Genomic DNA, 16,174 nt, shown 5'->3' on the forward strand with positions numbered 1-16,174 from the left:
TTTTCATTGCGCTAATATCCTAAAAAGATGTTTTACATTGCACCTTTTGACCGGTAAGCATCAGTGTGTGGGACCACACTGACTTTGTTCCCAAATGTAGAAATTAGGTGATAATGGCGTCAGCGTGTTATCTTTAAGGGACTCGGAGCAGAGGGGCACCTGTTTTGAGCCAGCAAATATACAGTTACACAGGCTTAATAGGTACACTTACCCTACAACAGCGTGTCAATTAATTATTTAATGTAATACTTGTACAATTGGAATAGTACGAATGTTTCCGTCAGCTAATCATCGTCATAATCATCAGCCACCGATTCCCAACGGGTGTGGTTGCTAAGACACGTTGGATGGTTAGATAAGTTAATTACGTTACTCGTTTTAAATACATGTAAACTAAGTTATGTATTCGTTCAACACTAGGTATTCCTGGCCTTTATCCTACCCAGATAATAACTATATAGCACTGCTATGTCATGTGTTTTTTTAATGTGTTTTTTTAGTATATTAACTGCAGCGTGATAATGACATGATTAGTACAACTCATGTCTGCAAAACCCACCACAACCCTGTACGTCTTCTAGGGGTGTAACGGTACACAAACGGAGCGGTTACAGAGGTCTACCGCGGTACGTAAATGTGGCGTACATAGCGGGCAACGACCGTCGAATAGTCGAATAGTTGGAGTCACGTAGAATACCGAACAATGAATGTGACTATCGCTATTTATTACACGGCTCTTCTCAATGCTGTTGACCGCTCCGTTGACTTGCATGGGCCTTCACAACTTCCGGTGGTGAATAGCGTCCTCGGTTGCTAAGCGACGTCAACGTCTTTGGCGGACTATTTCTCTGCTGATCAACACTACGGGCTGTGTTCAGTAAAATAAATAAATAAATAAATAAATAAATAAATAAATAGCGATCCGTTTTCGGCGCATGCAGGTCTATCTGCCTAACCCCACGTTGAAATAATTTCGATGTTGAATGTTGATGGCGCAGTTGTTGAAATAAACAGATCGATTTCATACAAATCATAAAAGCCTCTCCCTGTGTCATTGTGTGTGCGCGTATCCGAGGTGCGTGCGTGCGTAAGGGGTTCGTGATTGAGCGATTTTCGAATATTAATCGAATACTTCTCAGCGAATATCGAATAGTATTTTTTGCAAGAGATGCACATCCCTAGCACACGCATTTGAAAAGGCACCATCCAGGTGTTACTATCACTGTTGCTGTGGAAAAAAAAACGAGCTGTGCAAACCCAGCTCACGACACTATTTCAACAACCCCTATCTGGGAATTCAGAAATGCAAATGCCATAACCAAGTTTATTAGTGTTTTCATTGCTGCTGATCTACGGCCATTCTCCGTTGTTGAAAAACAAGCAGTTTTAAAAAAAATTCCCCTTAACTATGAACTATGTACCGTACCTTACCGTGACTTAAAAACCGAGGTACGTACCGAACCTTGACTTTTGTGTACCGTTACACCCCTAACATCTTCTCTTTCATACTGAACCCAAAAGCTGGCCCTCACAAACACGACACTCCAGTACATGGCCTGACTTGTGTGTAGTGATTTTCACCCCTTTGGACAATCTTGTCCTGATCTCTAAAGAAAACCGCATCATTGTCAGAAAGGGAAGTCATGGCGGCTCTGTGGTAAACGATCGAGTTCAGCCTTAGCAGTAATCGATGGCTTGACTTTGGCGCCAGTGCTAAACGTTTCCATGACAACAGCGAGCTCCAAAAAATCAAAGACGTTGTGTTACATTTTAGGATTGTGGGTAGTGCAGTGTTTTTCAATGACATCGCAAATAAAACATATTTTTCTTGAAACTTTTCTCTAACTTGTGGCTTCTACAGGAGCATACCATCTTTTCACAGTCTCTTGGCTCGTGGAAAGTTTATCTTGGATGGTTCCGACATAATGGCTAATAATCAAAAACATCTATGCAGAATATGAATGGTATTTTCACTTCCGGATTAAATAATTGACATACATATAACATATATACATACATGCATACATACATACATACATACATTCATCCATCCATCCATCCATCCATACATGCATCCATACTTACAAACACACATATATAAATACATACATACAGGTAAAACATTAACAGGAATGCAAAGAACATTCTCTAAGGTCACAAGCAAGTGGTTGCATGTTCACAGTCACATTTGACAGTTGCCCCGCGACACTTATGGAGCTTTTCATTTTCGATTCGCCAGCAATTCCCAGAAAACTGCTAATGTTCGAAATCTACACAGTTGATTCTTCGCCTAAAAAATCCTCCAAAGTGACTTTGGGGATGAAAGGGCTTTCAGGGATGGGGAAGACCACACGCATCCGCAGAGAGGAGGCAAGTTGGGGCATCTGTCGACATCCGCCGATGCGTTTGAACATCTGGCTCACATCTTTGTTCACCTTCGTCAGGATACTGACTAAGTCTTGGCCACTGGGAAGCATAGGACACATAAGTCCCAGTCAGTTATAAGGGAACAATTAATCATTATGATGTATGATAGAATCCATGAATGGATTCTAATATCTGATATTTGGATAAGGATACTAATATAAAATGCAAAAAAACAGAGATGGGACAAAGTCACTGTTTGGCAAGTCCCAAGTCGTAGCAGTCCAGTCCGAGTCGAGTCCCAAGTCAAGACAGGGAAAGCCAAGTCGAGTCCAAGCCCAAGTCACACCAAAGCCAAGTCGAGTCCAAGTCCAAGTCCCAAACTTTTTCAAGTCTTGAACAAGTCACTATGTATTTTTACCTAATAATGTCATTATTAGGCTATTAATCATAATTTCAACATATCACTCTAATGTACAGTCATTTCTTATCAATACAGTTATAATATGTTCATTGTTTCTGTCTTCAAATGTGTTTTGTTATGCGCATGCGCCGAAATCTTATGTTGTTAAAAGTAGCCCAATAGGGTGGGAAAACCGCCCAATCTGGCAACACTGCCTGAACGTCCTCAATACGTACGCCAATAGGTCGGTAAAAAACGCCCAATCTGGCAACACAGCTAAACGTCCTCACCTCCAGCGTCAACGTAAATCAATGAGACCAACTGAAACGAAGCCAATATCAAACTTAAACTGTGATTCGGAAGAAAGCATGAATGATATCGAAATTCAGTTTAGATATTATTGAAGATACGAGTGTGTACATTTGTTATATTTTTTGAACGAAGGAAAATGGTTGAACAATGATTTAGTTACAATGTCTTAAGTGTCAGAGGCTGGCCATACGGCTTCAATGGGACCAACTGAAAACGCAGCTGATATGAAACTAAAACTGTTATTCTGAATAAAGTATAAACGATATCGAAATTTCGTTTTTATATTATTGAAGTGTAAATTTGTCTTCGCTCGCTGTTTTTTTTTTCATCTTCGCGGAAGTGAATGCGTCTTGGGTGTCTAGCCCTCTAGGCGGGAAATAGGTTAGATATCTAAAACAAAAAATGTTTATGACTCAAGACATGTCGAGTCATTACAAGTCAAAGAGGCAAAGTCCGAGTCAAGTCTCAAGTCAATAGCATTCGAGTCGCAAGTCATGCGTAAATTTTGTCAAGTCGAGGCTGAAGTCATCAAAATCATGACTCGAGTCTGACTCGAGTCCAAGTCATGTGACTCGAGTCCACATCTCTGCAAAAAACAACTGCTTATGAATATTAAATGATGGCTAAAATAAATTGACACAATATATATATACACAATATATATACAATATATACGAAGATAATTAGTGTAAAGTGTGCAAGCATTGCAAAGCCTATGCAAAATTAAATTTATTAATTCATTAGCCTTAAAGTTATGTCGGAAATTGATGCTTGATACAATGTCAGATCACAACGTCTTAGGTCGTTCCACTCACCGTGGAACCAACTGCCCAAGGTTCGGGCACAAGGACTGGATGAACCAGGAGCCTTGCTCCTCCAATCTCACAGAGACATAGTAGGGGTTGGTAGCCATGGCGGTCAGGAAATCTGCCGTGCTGGGTAGCAACTCACTCGCGACCACGGCGTCGCTGCAGATATCACCACGGCTGCTGGGTTCGTCGGCCTGGGTGTTGTCCCCAGGGCTACTGGGTCCGTTGGTCTGGATGTTGACCCCGGGGCCGCTGGGTCCGTCAGTTTGGTCGGCCTGGGTGTTGACCCCAGGGCTGCTGGGTTCGTCGGCCTGGGTGTTGACCTCAGGGTCGACGGGTCCGTCGACCTGGACTGGGACCGCCTGCTCCCTCCGTTTGCCCTGGCAGGCCTGGATGAAGAACAGCTTGGGCTTCCCTCTCAGGGAGGTGCACCGCACCCCATTCAGAAGGTCTGTGAGCTCCTCCAGCTGGACCACCCCTCCGTCCACCCCGTACACGCCGCCCTTCAGGCCGTGGCTCAGGATGATGCAAGCGACGCAGTCCATCCCAGTGTGGTCCCTGCTGGCCAGCTCCCGCATGGAGGAGAGCATCCGGTCTCTGGTGGCGTCCTGCAGCACCTCCACCTGGAAGCCCAGCCAGGTGAACACATGCCTCAGGCTCTCTGCAGGACCAGTGTAACGCACATGTGCGCACACACACACACACACACACACACACACAAATATGTACCAGGGCTGAATCTTTGCAAAAATGACAATCTATATATTTTGTTAAAATATTGTATAACATGAACTGGTAGTGTGTATGTACTGTATAATACTGTATAATATTGTGGCGACAGTGGTCGTGGTCGCCGTGTTCCATGTGCCGCTGGTGTTGGCTAACCGTCACTGAGGTGCTCAAGGTGGTGGGTTAGCTGGAGTGTGTTTTGTAGGTCGGGGTCGGTGTATGGGGCATGAGAGTAGCAAACTGCTGAACCTGGGCTCCCTTCTCATCATTCCCGTGCTGCTCAAAACAATCTTACTACTATAATAGCAGGCCTGTCGCACCAGTTACTCAAGTTACTCATGTGCGCAAGTGCCAAGCAGCCTGCAGCTCACACACACACACAGCACGCGCAAACGCACACATACACCGCAAGTACGCACATACACACCGCATACACACACCGCACACACGCACATGCGCACAAACATACACGGAAACACGCGCACACACACACATACGCACACACATCACACGTCAAGACGAAGGCGGCGATACATACACGGAAGCGCGCACACACAAACGTACGCACACACACCGTACGTCAAGACAAAGGCAGCGATACACTCGCCGAGCTAAGACCTTACGTTTTTAAACATAACGGCTCCGCCATCGACACACGCGCAGGTAAGAACACACACGCACGCGCACACACACCGCAGCGACACTCGCCCAGGTAAGACGTTATGTTTTTAAACATAACGGCTCCGCCGTCGACAAACTCTCCCATGTAACACGTTCTTTCTATAGAAAAAATTAGAAGAAAATTGTAGAAATTGCGTTAAAATAAGGGAAGAGACCATTTCTCACCTCGACAAGCAACGGCGGGTCGTTCATTTTGGCATATAAAAAACGTTAAATTCAAACATCGCACCGACCGGCATATCAACAAATAAGTCACGTGATCTTAAAGCGACAGTGTCCCTATAACGCAGAACAAAAACATGTCAATAACACATGGTGAATTATGTCTATTGAGTCCACCACAAGACTACACTTTGTTGCTCAAATGTAATATTACTCTACTCCTTGAGCCTCCCGAAATGTCTTTACACTTTGTTGCTCAAACTTAATATTACTCCCCTCCTTGAGCCTCCCAAAATGTCTTGCGATATTAATAACCCCCCCCCCCCCCCGCCCCCTGCGGACTGTTTTAGTTGTTTTATTTTTCTTATGTATTGTGTGTATGCTATGTGTGACTGTAGGCCACTGCTGCCTGTCTTGGCCAGGACACTGGAAGAGATGTTTAATCTCAATGATGATTATTATTTTCAACTAACCAATAGTAGTTGTCTTGCATTTTAAAATCTCAATGCACTTATCAGCCCTGAGTAACAGTAAAAGCTAATTAATATTTGATTTGCATGCATAGTATACTAAACTTTCCATTGAACTATTAACCCTGTTACCATAAATTGACAAATTTTATAATGAAATCAAATGCTCACACACTAGCTGCTTTCAGACACACGTGTAAGTCCTGATATTTTCCTGATGGGCCGTGTGTGTGAACAACATATCCTGACATTTGTACCCTAACAATCTCCTGAATAATACTACCCCTGAGGTAATATTTTCTCCGTAGGAAATGTAAATGACCTTATATGTGAATGAGGAGTAGAAAGTCGGTATTTCTCACACCACTTCATTGGGCGTGTTGATGGCGCTTCTGCATGTCATTGAGCGGCCCCCTAAATGATAATCAGCCTGTTGCCTTTTGTTCGCTGAATGGTTAAAAACAATTTAAATATTGGCACTGTTTTAAGAATCATTTGTGGTGAACGAATGTTATACGTTGTAAAATTAAAGGCAAATGTTATTATATTATGCGCTCAGAAATTTGTTACATTATCGACTGGGGTTTCCACATTATTGCAATGGGTTTAATTACAACTAGAGGTTGAGCGTGCGCAACGCGCGTACGAAAACTCTAGTATGTATAAAGGAGCAGAGCACAATATATAAGTATGGTATTATTATATAGCATGGGCCTACCTTCATCAATGTGTGTCCCTATCCGATTGCTTTGGTTTTGACGGGAACGGCTGAAGTCAAAGTTGTTGACAATCCAGCAGAAGCCTCTCTGTTGAGCCTTCATGGGGTATCGCGTGGGATCCGTCTGATCCTGGAAACACAAAGGTGTGAAAGATGAGGCTCCATATAACACCAGAGGTCAAAATCGGACGGTAATGTTGTGTAACCATTCAAGGTACTTAAGGAAGTTGTGGAACAGACTCCATTGGCCTCCCAAACCGTTTTTCAAGGAATTACAAATGAGTTGATGAGGTAAACGGTAAACGGGTATAAATAATGAACTGTGTCGTAGTTGATAACGTAAATGGGCTAATCAGGGACTGAGTCATACTTTATGATGTAAAATTAAGGCCGCCGCTGGACAACAGTAATGTCGTCTCTTGAAACAACGAGTGGTAACGTTAACATCAGGAGGTCACGCCTAGAGCTTTCTTTGATCAATCAGAACCAGAGTTCTGGTAAGCTTGTATCACTACTGAGAGTGGTCTTTCTGGCAGTGATGTTGGAATCTGAATCAAAAGATGAAAGGACGCTCCCCCAAAACTCAATCAAAGATCATGTGATGATCATGCAAAATAAGGACATGGTTTATTTATACGTTGGGATCATCATCTGCTGCTGTACCTTTCCAGGGCGAGGGGCATCCGATGAGGACCTTGGTCGGGAGTCGACAAGTCCCGTCTCTTGGGCTATTTTTCCTAAATACAGTATAGGTTTATATTTTATTTAGTTGGTATATTATAATGGTAATTATGTAAAATGTGTGAATGAAGACCATGACATTATTAAAAACGTTCAATGTTTACCTTGTGAGTCCTTAAACTGTTGGATGTGTTTCCGCAACACCGGACAGACATCTTCCAGGATCTGCTCCAGCAGGTCGAGGTGAGAGCTGCTCAGGAGGTCCTTGCGCTCCATTTCTAAGAAGACTTCAAGTGTAGACTAAGGGATAAGAGCATTGAAAATTACAAAGTATAGCATTATAACAGACTATTCCTCTGTAGAGCACTCTGAAGGGCCTGTTGGAAGTGTGTTACATTAATTAACTTCCCTTGGCTTAGGTCTTTAAAATGTTTGTAGAATAACATTTGAGATGAAGAGTTTGAAAACACGATCTCATAAAAATTTAAAATCTATTCATAATTCACAAAACAGCAGCCCTGAGTATTGAGAAAGCACTTACAACATTCAGCTCCAGTGCTGAACATTGGAGGTCTTTGTTCAAAAGAAATTTGATTTTTTTCAATTCTTTTTGGCCGATGCCTTTCGAAAGTTCATAAAGCAGCTTCCTATATGACAAAAGCAGACATTTAAAATTGGAAAAATCCACAGCTTTTCTAGATTAATAATGAATATTGGGGGGGGGGGGGGGGATTTCATTACCTGTAAGGGGTGATAGAGTTTACTGTAGTAGACATCGTACTGTTGAGATCAAGCTCACGCAGTAACTGAAAGTGTTCGATGACACAGAGTAGATCGGCGAGTAGGTACGGCTGATCCTCAGAGAGGACGTCTTTTTCCTCCAGACGTTGGAAGAGGTCAATGGGGGACTCCGTTGAGCTTATATCACATTTCAGGATATCCTTGCAGAGAAAGGCTAATGCTTTTGTGTCATCTCTGCTCAGGGCCTGGTCCACCTTTAGTAGCTTCTCCTGGAACTCCATCTCTGTTCCAAAAGTCAGATATTAAAGGCTGTTTAGTTATTGTTGCGGTTAGGAGATATAGGCCCAGGCATGTCTCAGGGCTTGGCCACTGCGAGAGAGTGCCAGGCATTCAACTTGAATCTTAGTTGTTGCATGCACAGCTATGACAGGTCTGCAATTATTGCGTAACTTCTTAGTAGCTGCTCTTCACGCCATTTGCAGGAAGTATACAGTATTGCTCAATACAAAGAAACATTCTTTGCCACACACACACACACACACACACACACACACATACACTGACACACAGACACTCACTCACTCTCACACACACACACAGACACACATACACACACACACTACGTTGTGCGCTTTAGATCTTCTTGGAAAGCGTGAAATAAATGCAATTAATTATTAATTGTCATATTACCTGGTGAGATTGTGTTTGACAGCGAAAGGTTCTGTCCGCTTTAGTTCACGCTCTTCTATTATACTCCACAAACATGGTTTCGAAAGCAATCTGAATTAAGACACACGTCCGGTCTGTGTAGGCTGTGATACTGTCTGCCAGCTTCTGCTGTTCACCTAACATTTATTAGAAACCGAAACCATATTTCCTTAACTGGCAGGCGTGTCGTACCTTATGGAGGCGTTTCCCTCACTGGTAAGATGTGGCAATAAGGAGGTTGTTTAATCATTGTAAGTCATTATAGAGTCAATCCTTTATTACTTTCAGAGAGAAATAAAGCATTGGGATACAGCACAGTGATACGATGCCATACGTATGTGGGCCCACTACCTCTTAGGTCTTTCATAAACACGTTGTTTTTGGGGTCCTGCTGTGAACTTTGGCCCCCATTCCCACATGAGTTATGACGCTGAGCCACGCGTGGGATTATCTCTTAAATCTGGAGAAGTTTGATTGCGATTTGTTTACCTGGAAGGAACCAGGAAGCCCATGGCACCTGGTTCGTTAATTAAAATATGACTCACACACACACACACACACAAACACACACACACACACGCAGACACACAAATGTTTTTTCAAAACAGGCCCCCTCCATTACTCAAAGGTTCTATGCTTAGATATATTGCGACTATGCTATTCAATAAACTATATTAACTTCCCATGCTTTGCCCACTATTGCCGTCACTGCCAAACTAACTGCTAATGCGGAAAGTGCAACCATTACTAATGGTTGTACTGATGTGTCTATAGCTCGGCTATACTTATCATCCACCAACAGATAGCGCTATGGGTCTTTAGCGTGACAGCCCATAGAGCGAGTAGGTCAAGAGGAATTTAGTTTTAGTGATGGGATTTTCGGCTATTTTCAGTGAGCCGGATCATTTGGATCAGCTCACCAACAAGAGCTCTTTCATTTCCCAAACGGCTCTTCATATTACCATTCACTCATACCTTTTATAATTCAGCCAAATGTAGCCCGTTTTGACTTATTATTTGTATGTGTATGTCAATATATCACTTAAATTATTCAATACTTCCTATTAGTATTCAAAAGTAAAAATTACATTTTCTAATATCAATAAATTGCTGTAGCCGATTGTTTTCATTGCATATGAGCGCAACGTGCATCCCCGCCCCTCGCTGCTTGATTAATGGTATGATACTTGTCTATCCACACTTTATTGGTTGCATGCATGAACCTGACAGTCAGTCACTGCACACACGCAGAGCATGCACGGAGCACCCGTAGAGCGGACACTTCATATCATTCTGCCTAGGAAAACTTTATAGATATATATATAAAAAATAAAAAAAATGGCTCGCGGCTGGGAGCCGACTCCAAACGTTCACTTAAAAGAGCCGGCTTTCAACCGGTTCGTTCGCGACCAACCCATCACTAATTCAGTTGAATCTGTGCATGCATGGCAAAGAGAAATATTCAAAAGGGTACCTCTCCTAGCAACCATCTATTTTTCCTATTACGTATACATGAAACATTACATGGTAGCAGGAACCCGGTCCTGCTACCACAATGGAATCCATTGATCCATTGTTATTTACCGTCAAACTTAACAGACCAGGTGGCTCAATATAATGCTATTAAGCCACCGGCTCCGTTGAGTTTGACGGATGCAATGTGGAGGGCGCTCAAACAGCGGATTCCACAGTATGTTGCACAGTGGAGAGACAGCCTGACGGGAGAAAGATGGCTGGAAGTCTTCATAACGTATATGTTTGAAGGGGACGAGGACAACTCGTTAAAGGTATAAAGAGAGATTCGACGAGCACTGCCTGTCTTAAGAAAAACGAAATGTATTGTGGCGAGCAGTACGGGAAGGATGAGACGGGAGCCCAGGTTCAACCAATTATGCAGTTCCGCACCCCATGCACACCGCACGACTACGGACTGCCTTTATTTACAACCAACAACATACACGGCATACAGTGCACCCAACCAACAAACACGTCATTATCGGTGACAGTGGTGGCAACGGTACACACAACATGTTAACATTCAACAACACACAACTACACACAACCAATTAACACCCCCAACCCATTAACCCCACTTATCCAAACAATTACAAAAGGACGACAAAGCCCCTTTGTTCAACAGGCAACACAAATTCCCAGGATCCCCTGCGCGACCCCGTAGGAGTCGCCACACAACCCCCACCTTAGGGTCAGAAGTCCTGACGACCCCAACACCCATCACACAGTCGGAAATGCTCCAATGGCCGGCGCCGCCGCCGGTGGCTGCCTAATTGCGGCGCAGTCTGTGACGCCCGTCACGCGCAGCGGGCGGAATAGGCCCTCCTCTGCCGAACCCACGGGTCAGCAGCAGCCCTCAGGCTGTGGTCGCGTATCACCTCCATCGGTGCCCCCACCAGTTTCTGCCGTAGGGGGGTGCTGGAGCGCCGTTCGGGGACCCCATCCTCCGTTGCCCTCCGCCGTCTGGTCCGTCGACGGCTGGAATGGACTGGATGTTGTCCAGTCCACTCGCAGTCCTTGACCCGCCGACACTGCTCCAGCTCGAGGTCCGATGGCCTGGGTTTCCGAACCCGGTTCTTGTCCTGCTGTTATGTATTACTTCATAATTTTAACGTAATAAGGATGTCTAGACCAGGAGTTGTACTCAACATAGTTTTTACTGGATCTACATAACTGGGAACATTAATCAATGCGCACACATAGAACAGGCAACGCATACAACAAAAAGTAGTTCCTTCATTATGTGGGTATACCACATACATAACAATTCCTCCCTTCCAGCTTTGACCTAACCTGTAAACATCAGAAGGTAAGTACTGTGTTAGATAACTATAACTATAACAGAAATAAGACACTTAATCAATCTTCAAACAAACATCACTTGCTTACAACAACAACAAAGGGGTGGTAGTCAGTCATGACTACAAATCAAGTCTCTGAGGTGCTCTGCGATTTCTCTCAGGGTAACGCCTGGGTGGAGAACCAGTAGAACTTGGTTGGCATTCAGCAGCCCCTGTGGATTCAATGTCATCATCAAAGTCCTCTGGTGCTGTTGAAGCAACCTCCTCCGAGACTTCACGTGTTATTGAATCCTTAGCCATGGTACTGCAAGCCGTTGCCTCCAGTAGCTGGTCAACATGCCTGCGCCAGACCATGTCAGGCCCTACACGCACGGTGTACGTCAGTGGTCCGGTCTGTGACAGAATCTCCCCCAGCTGCCATTTCTGTTTTTTACCTCTATAGTCTCTGGCAAGCACTTGGTGTCCCACACTGAAGGTTCTCAGTTGTTTTCGTGTTTGTCCACTTGTACACTGTTTTTCCAGTACATGTTTGCGAATGTCTGGCTTTAGCAAATCCAAACGCGATCTCAGGTTCCTGCCCATGAACAGCATCGCTGGTGTCTGTCCCGTTGTAGCGTGTGCTGTGTTTCGATAAGCCAGCAGGAAGTTTGCCACTTTTTGTGGTAACAACGTTCCCTCCTTCCCACTTGCTTTCATCGACTGTTTGAAAGACTGTACAAAACGCTCCGCTAATCCATTTGTTGCAGGATGGTGAGGAGCTGAGGTAATGTGCTTGACACCATTCTTCCTGATGAACTTCTGGAACTCCTCCCCAGTGAATACGCTTGCATTGTCACTCACCAGTTGTTGAGGCAAACCCGTGCGTGAGAAGAGTGTTCGCAGCATGTCCACAGTTTGAGCAGATGTGGCCTGTTTCACTGTGAATACTTCGGGCCACTTTGAGTGGGCATCCACCACAATGAGGAACATCCGATCCATAAAGGGTCCTGCATAGTCAATGTGAATACGTTGCCATGGAGTAGTGGGCCACTCCCATGAGTGGAGGGGTGCTGTCTGGGGCTGGCGTTGTATCGGCTGGCACCCACTGCAGGTCTTAGCGAGGTTTTCAATTTGGCTGTCTATGCCAGGCCACCAGACGTAGCTTCTAGCAAGGCTTTTCATCTTTACTACACCGAGATGCCCTTCGTGCAGTGACTCCAGCACTCTTGAACGCAGCTTGGGTGGCACAATGACACGTGAGCCCCACATGACACAGCCTTGACACACTGATAGCTGGTCACGACGGGTGGAGTACTCAGGTAGCAGGGGGTAGCCATGAGTTGGCCATCCATTCAACGTCAACTCATATACCTTGGATACTGAGGAATCTCTGTTGGTTTCCTTTTGTATCTGAGCTCTTGTGACCGGAAGTGATTCCAGTTGGGTCAAGTGGAACGCGTCAGCTGGATCAGTCATGTTCCCCACCGGGTGTGGCTCGTGTGGGAGGCGTGAGAGTCCATCGGCGTTTCCGTGCTCTTTTGTTCCTTTAAATTCAATGGTGTAGGTGTGAGCACCTAGAAACAGAGCCCATCGTTGCAAGCGTGCCGCTGCCATTGCTGGAACACACTTTCGAGGGTTAAATATCGACACAAGGGGTTGATGGTCCGTGATCAATGTGAAATGCTTTCCGTATAGATATTGGTTAAACTTCTTCACCCCCCATACTAAACTCAAGCCTTCTCTGTCAATTTGGGCATAGTTGCATTCTGCAGCGTTTAGAGATCTTGACGCAAAAGCGATGGGCCGCTCCGTCCCATCAGGCATTCTGTGTGAGAGCACAGCGCCGATACCATACGGGGAAGCATCGCAGGCAAGGCGCAGAGGGAGACTGGGGTCAAAGTGTGTCAAGACCTCCTCCGATGTGATGAGCTGTTTAGCAGTCTTAAACGCTCGTTCACAGTCTTTGGACCACTTCCATTTCTTGCCCAATTGTAGCAAACCGTGTAGAGGGTGCAACACAGTGGAGAGGTTTGGCAGAAATTTCTGGTAGTAATTGATGAGGCCCAAGAATGAGCGCATCTGGCTCACATTCTCCGGCTTTGGTGCTCTCAGAACAGCATCGATTTTGTCCTGAGATTTGTGGAGTCCATGTCTGTCAATGATGTGACCACAATACTCAATTGAGTCTTTGAAGAACTCACATTTGTCCTTGTTTGTCCCTCAATCCATACTCCTCCAATCTCAACAGAACTCTTTGTAGGTTTGTCAAGTGTGTCTCATCATCAACTCCCGTGACAATGATGTCATCCAGATAGCATTGGGTTCCCGATATCCCTTGGAGTACTGGGTCCATGGCGCGTTGCCATATCGCTGGGGGACTAGATATACCAAAGACCAATCTGTTGTATTGGTAAAGGCCTTTTGTGGTATTTATCGTCAGATACTTTCGTGAAGACTCCTCCATTTCCATCTGTAAGTATGCCTGAGCAAGGTCTATCTTTGAGAAACGCTCTCCACCTGCCAGGGACGCAAATATATCATCAATGCGTGGGAGGGGATACTGGTCTGCATGCAGGACAGGATTCACTGTGACCTTGAAGTCACCGCAGATTCGTACAGCACCAGTCTTCTTGACCACGGGCACAATTGGTGTTGCCCATTCACACCAGTCGACTTTGGAAAGAATACCTTGATCCTCCAAGTGCTGTAGTTCCGCCTCCACCTTTGGGCGAATGGCGTAGGGCACAGGACGAGCCTTGTGGAATTTTGGTGTTGCATTTTCTTCGAGAACAACCTGTGCTTTCAGGTGCTTCAGGGTGCCTATTCCATCTTGGAAAACCTGTGCAGACCGCAGTATCCGTTTTAGTCTTTCATCTGTAGTGCTTCTGTTTTCCTTTGAGGTGATCTGTATTGCCTTTATTGACTGCCAGTTGAGATGAATGCTTCTCATCCATTCACGTCCAAATAAAGGGACACCCTCACTCTGCAGCACATACAACTCCAACTTTTGCTTGTCCTTCCCATGTTTCACTTTAACTTTCAATTTTCCCATAGGAGAGATTTTCTCCCCTGTGTATGTTTTCAGCATTGCTGAGGTTGGTGTCAGTTTCACCTTTGGAAATGTACTCACATAATCTTTGTGGGAGATGATTGAGAGGGCAGATCCTGTATCCAACTCCATCTTTAATTTCACTCCCTCTACCTCAGGTGTCACCCATATGATGTCACGATCTGTCTCTTTAAGAGAATGAATTTTCAGACATGACAAATCTGCATTTGAATCGCTTGAATCAGTTTCACTGACCTGATGTACATTTCTGTCCCTCTTTCCTATTTTCCTTTGGTATGATTTGTTATCACTTTGCTTCGACCTGCACATTTTCTGTATGTGTCCAGGTTTGTTGCACTGTCTACAGTCTTTATCTTGAACCAGCACTCAGTTGGGTCATGTGAAATTTTCCCACACCGAAAACATGACTGTGTTCTGTCCTTTGGTTTAGTGTGAAATTTATTCACAGAGCATTCTCCCATATTTTTCGTTTGCAATTGAATTGCGTCTTTTTCAACAGTTTCCATTGAAACGGCGATGTCATATGCCATATCCAGTGTTAGATCTCTCTTCGTCAAAAGTATTTTCTGTGTATTGCCATTGTCCAATCCGCATACGAGCCTGTCTCTGAGTGCATCCAAAAGTCCCGCCCCGAAGTCACAATGTTCAGCCAATCTCCGCAGCTCCGCCATATATTCAGCTATAGACTCCATCTTTAACTGATCTCTCTTATGGAATCGGAAACGTTCGGCTATGACTAGTGGCTTCGGATTCAAGTGGCATTTTAGCAAATCCACATTCTGTTGGAACGTTTTCTCAGACGGCTTATCCGGTATGGTGAGGTTACGTAGCAAATTGTATGTCTTAGCTCCCATCAGACTCAAAAGCACCGCAACCTTCTTCTCCTCCTCCACGTCATTTGCCACACAGTATTGTTCAAGTCTTTCCACATAAGCCGACCAATCTTCTACAGTACTGTCAAAACAATCCATCCGTCCAATATTCATTTTCACTTGTTTCGTTGCTCTTCACTCACTGTGAAACTTTTATCCGGTCACTTCTTCCGTAGGATACTCCGTAGCGTTTCCATTAACGCAGCCGCCATGCGGGTGGGTAAACAACGTGATCCTGACGGCCATCAAAGACACATTCAACCTGTCTTATGGAGCATTGCACCGCGGGGATACAACACGATTCTCGTCGCCAATTGTTATGTATTACTTCATAATTATAACGTAATAAGGATGTCTAGACCAGGAGTTGTAGTCAACATAGTTTTTACTGGATCTACATAACTGGGAACATTAATCAATGCGCACACATAGAACAGGCAACGCATACAACAAAAAGTAGTTCCTTCATTATGTGGGTATACCACATACATAACACCTGCTCGGACTGGAACGCCACTGGCGTTGTGCCACGGGAGAGGGCTGCCCCAGCCGCGTCCACCCGGGCACCACAGCAACGGCAGCAGTGCTTGGCCGGACCAGACTGGTCCTGGCAATCATCCTCCGTGGACGGCTGCAGGCTGGGTTGGTCGGATAGCTCC

General features: G+C 44.8%; 1 protein-coding gene across 1 annotated transcript; it reads right to left on the reverse strand.

Annotated features, from left to right (window-relative positions):
- Positions 1-237: 237 nt before the first annotated feature.
- On the reverse strand, positions 238-8,911 carry LOC307072592 (caspase-8-like). Its single transcript, XM_079731949.1, has 8 exons — positions 8,761-8,911; positions 8,071-8,353; positions 7,871-7,976; positions 7,494-7,629; positions 7,312-7,385; positions 6,649-6,778; positions 3,895-4,549; positions 238-2,466 (listed from the first exon to the last, which is right to left on the reverse strand). The coding sequence occupies exons 2-8, from the start codon at positions 8,349-8,351 to the stop codon at positions 2,271-2,273; spliced, it is 1,578 nt and encodes a 525-aa protein (XP_079588075.1). The 5' UTR covers positions 8,352-8,353; positions 8,761-8,911; the 3' UTR covers positions 238-2,270.
- Positions 8,912-16,174: the final 7,263 nt, after the last annotated feature.

The sequence above is a fragment of the Pollachius pollachius genome, assembly GCF_949987615.1.
Source record: "Pollachius pollachius genome assembly, chromosome: 3".
Lineage (NCBI taxonomy): Eukaryota > Metazoa > Chordata > Actinopteri > Gadiformes > Gadidae > Pollachius > Pollachius pollachius.

What these genes read in the sequence shown, in the direction of transcription:
- LOC307072592 (XM_079731949.1), bottom strand. Translation starts at nt 8,351, where the DNA reads ATGGAGTTCCAGGAGAAGCTACTAAAGGTGGACCAGGCCCTGAGCAGA. An exon ending in ACAGTTTAAGGACTCACAAG is followed by an intron (nt 7,386 to 7,493) that starts GTAAACATTGAA and finishes TACTGTATTTAG; the next exon opens with GAAAAATAGCCCAAGAGACG. An exon ending in CTTGGGCAGTTGGTTCCACG is followed by an intron (nt 2,467 to 3,894) that starts GTGAGTGGAACG and finishes TATGCTTCCCAG; the next exon opens with TGGCCAAGACTTAGTCAGTA.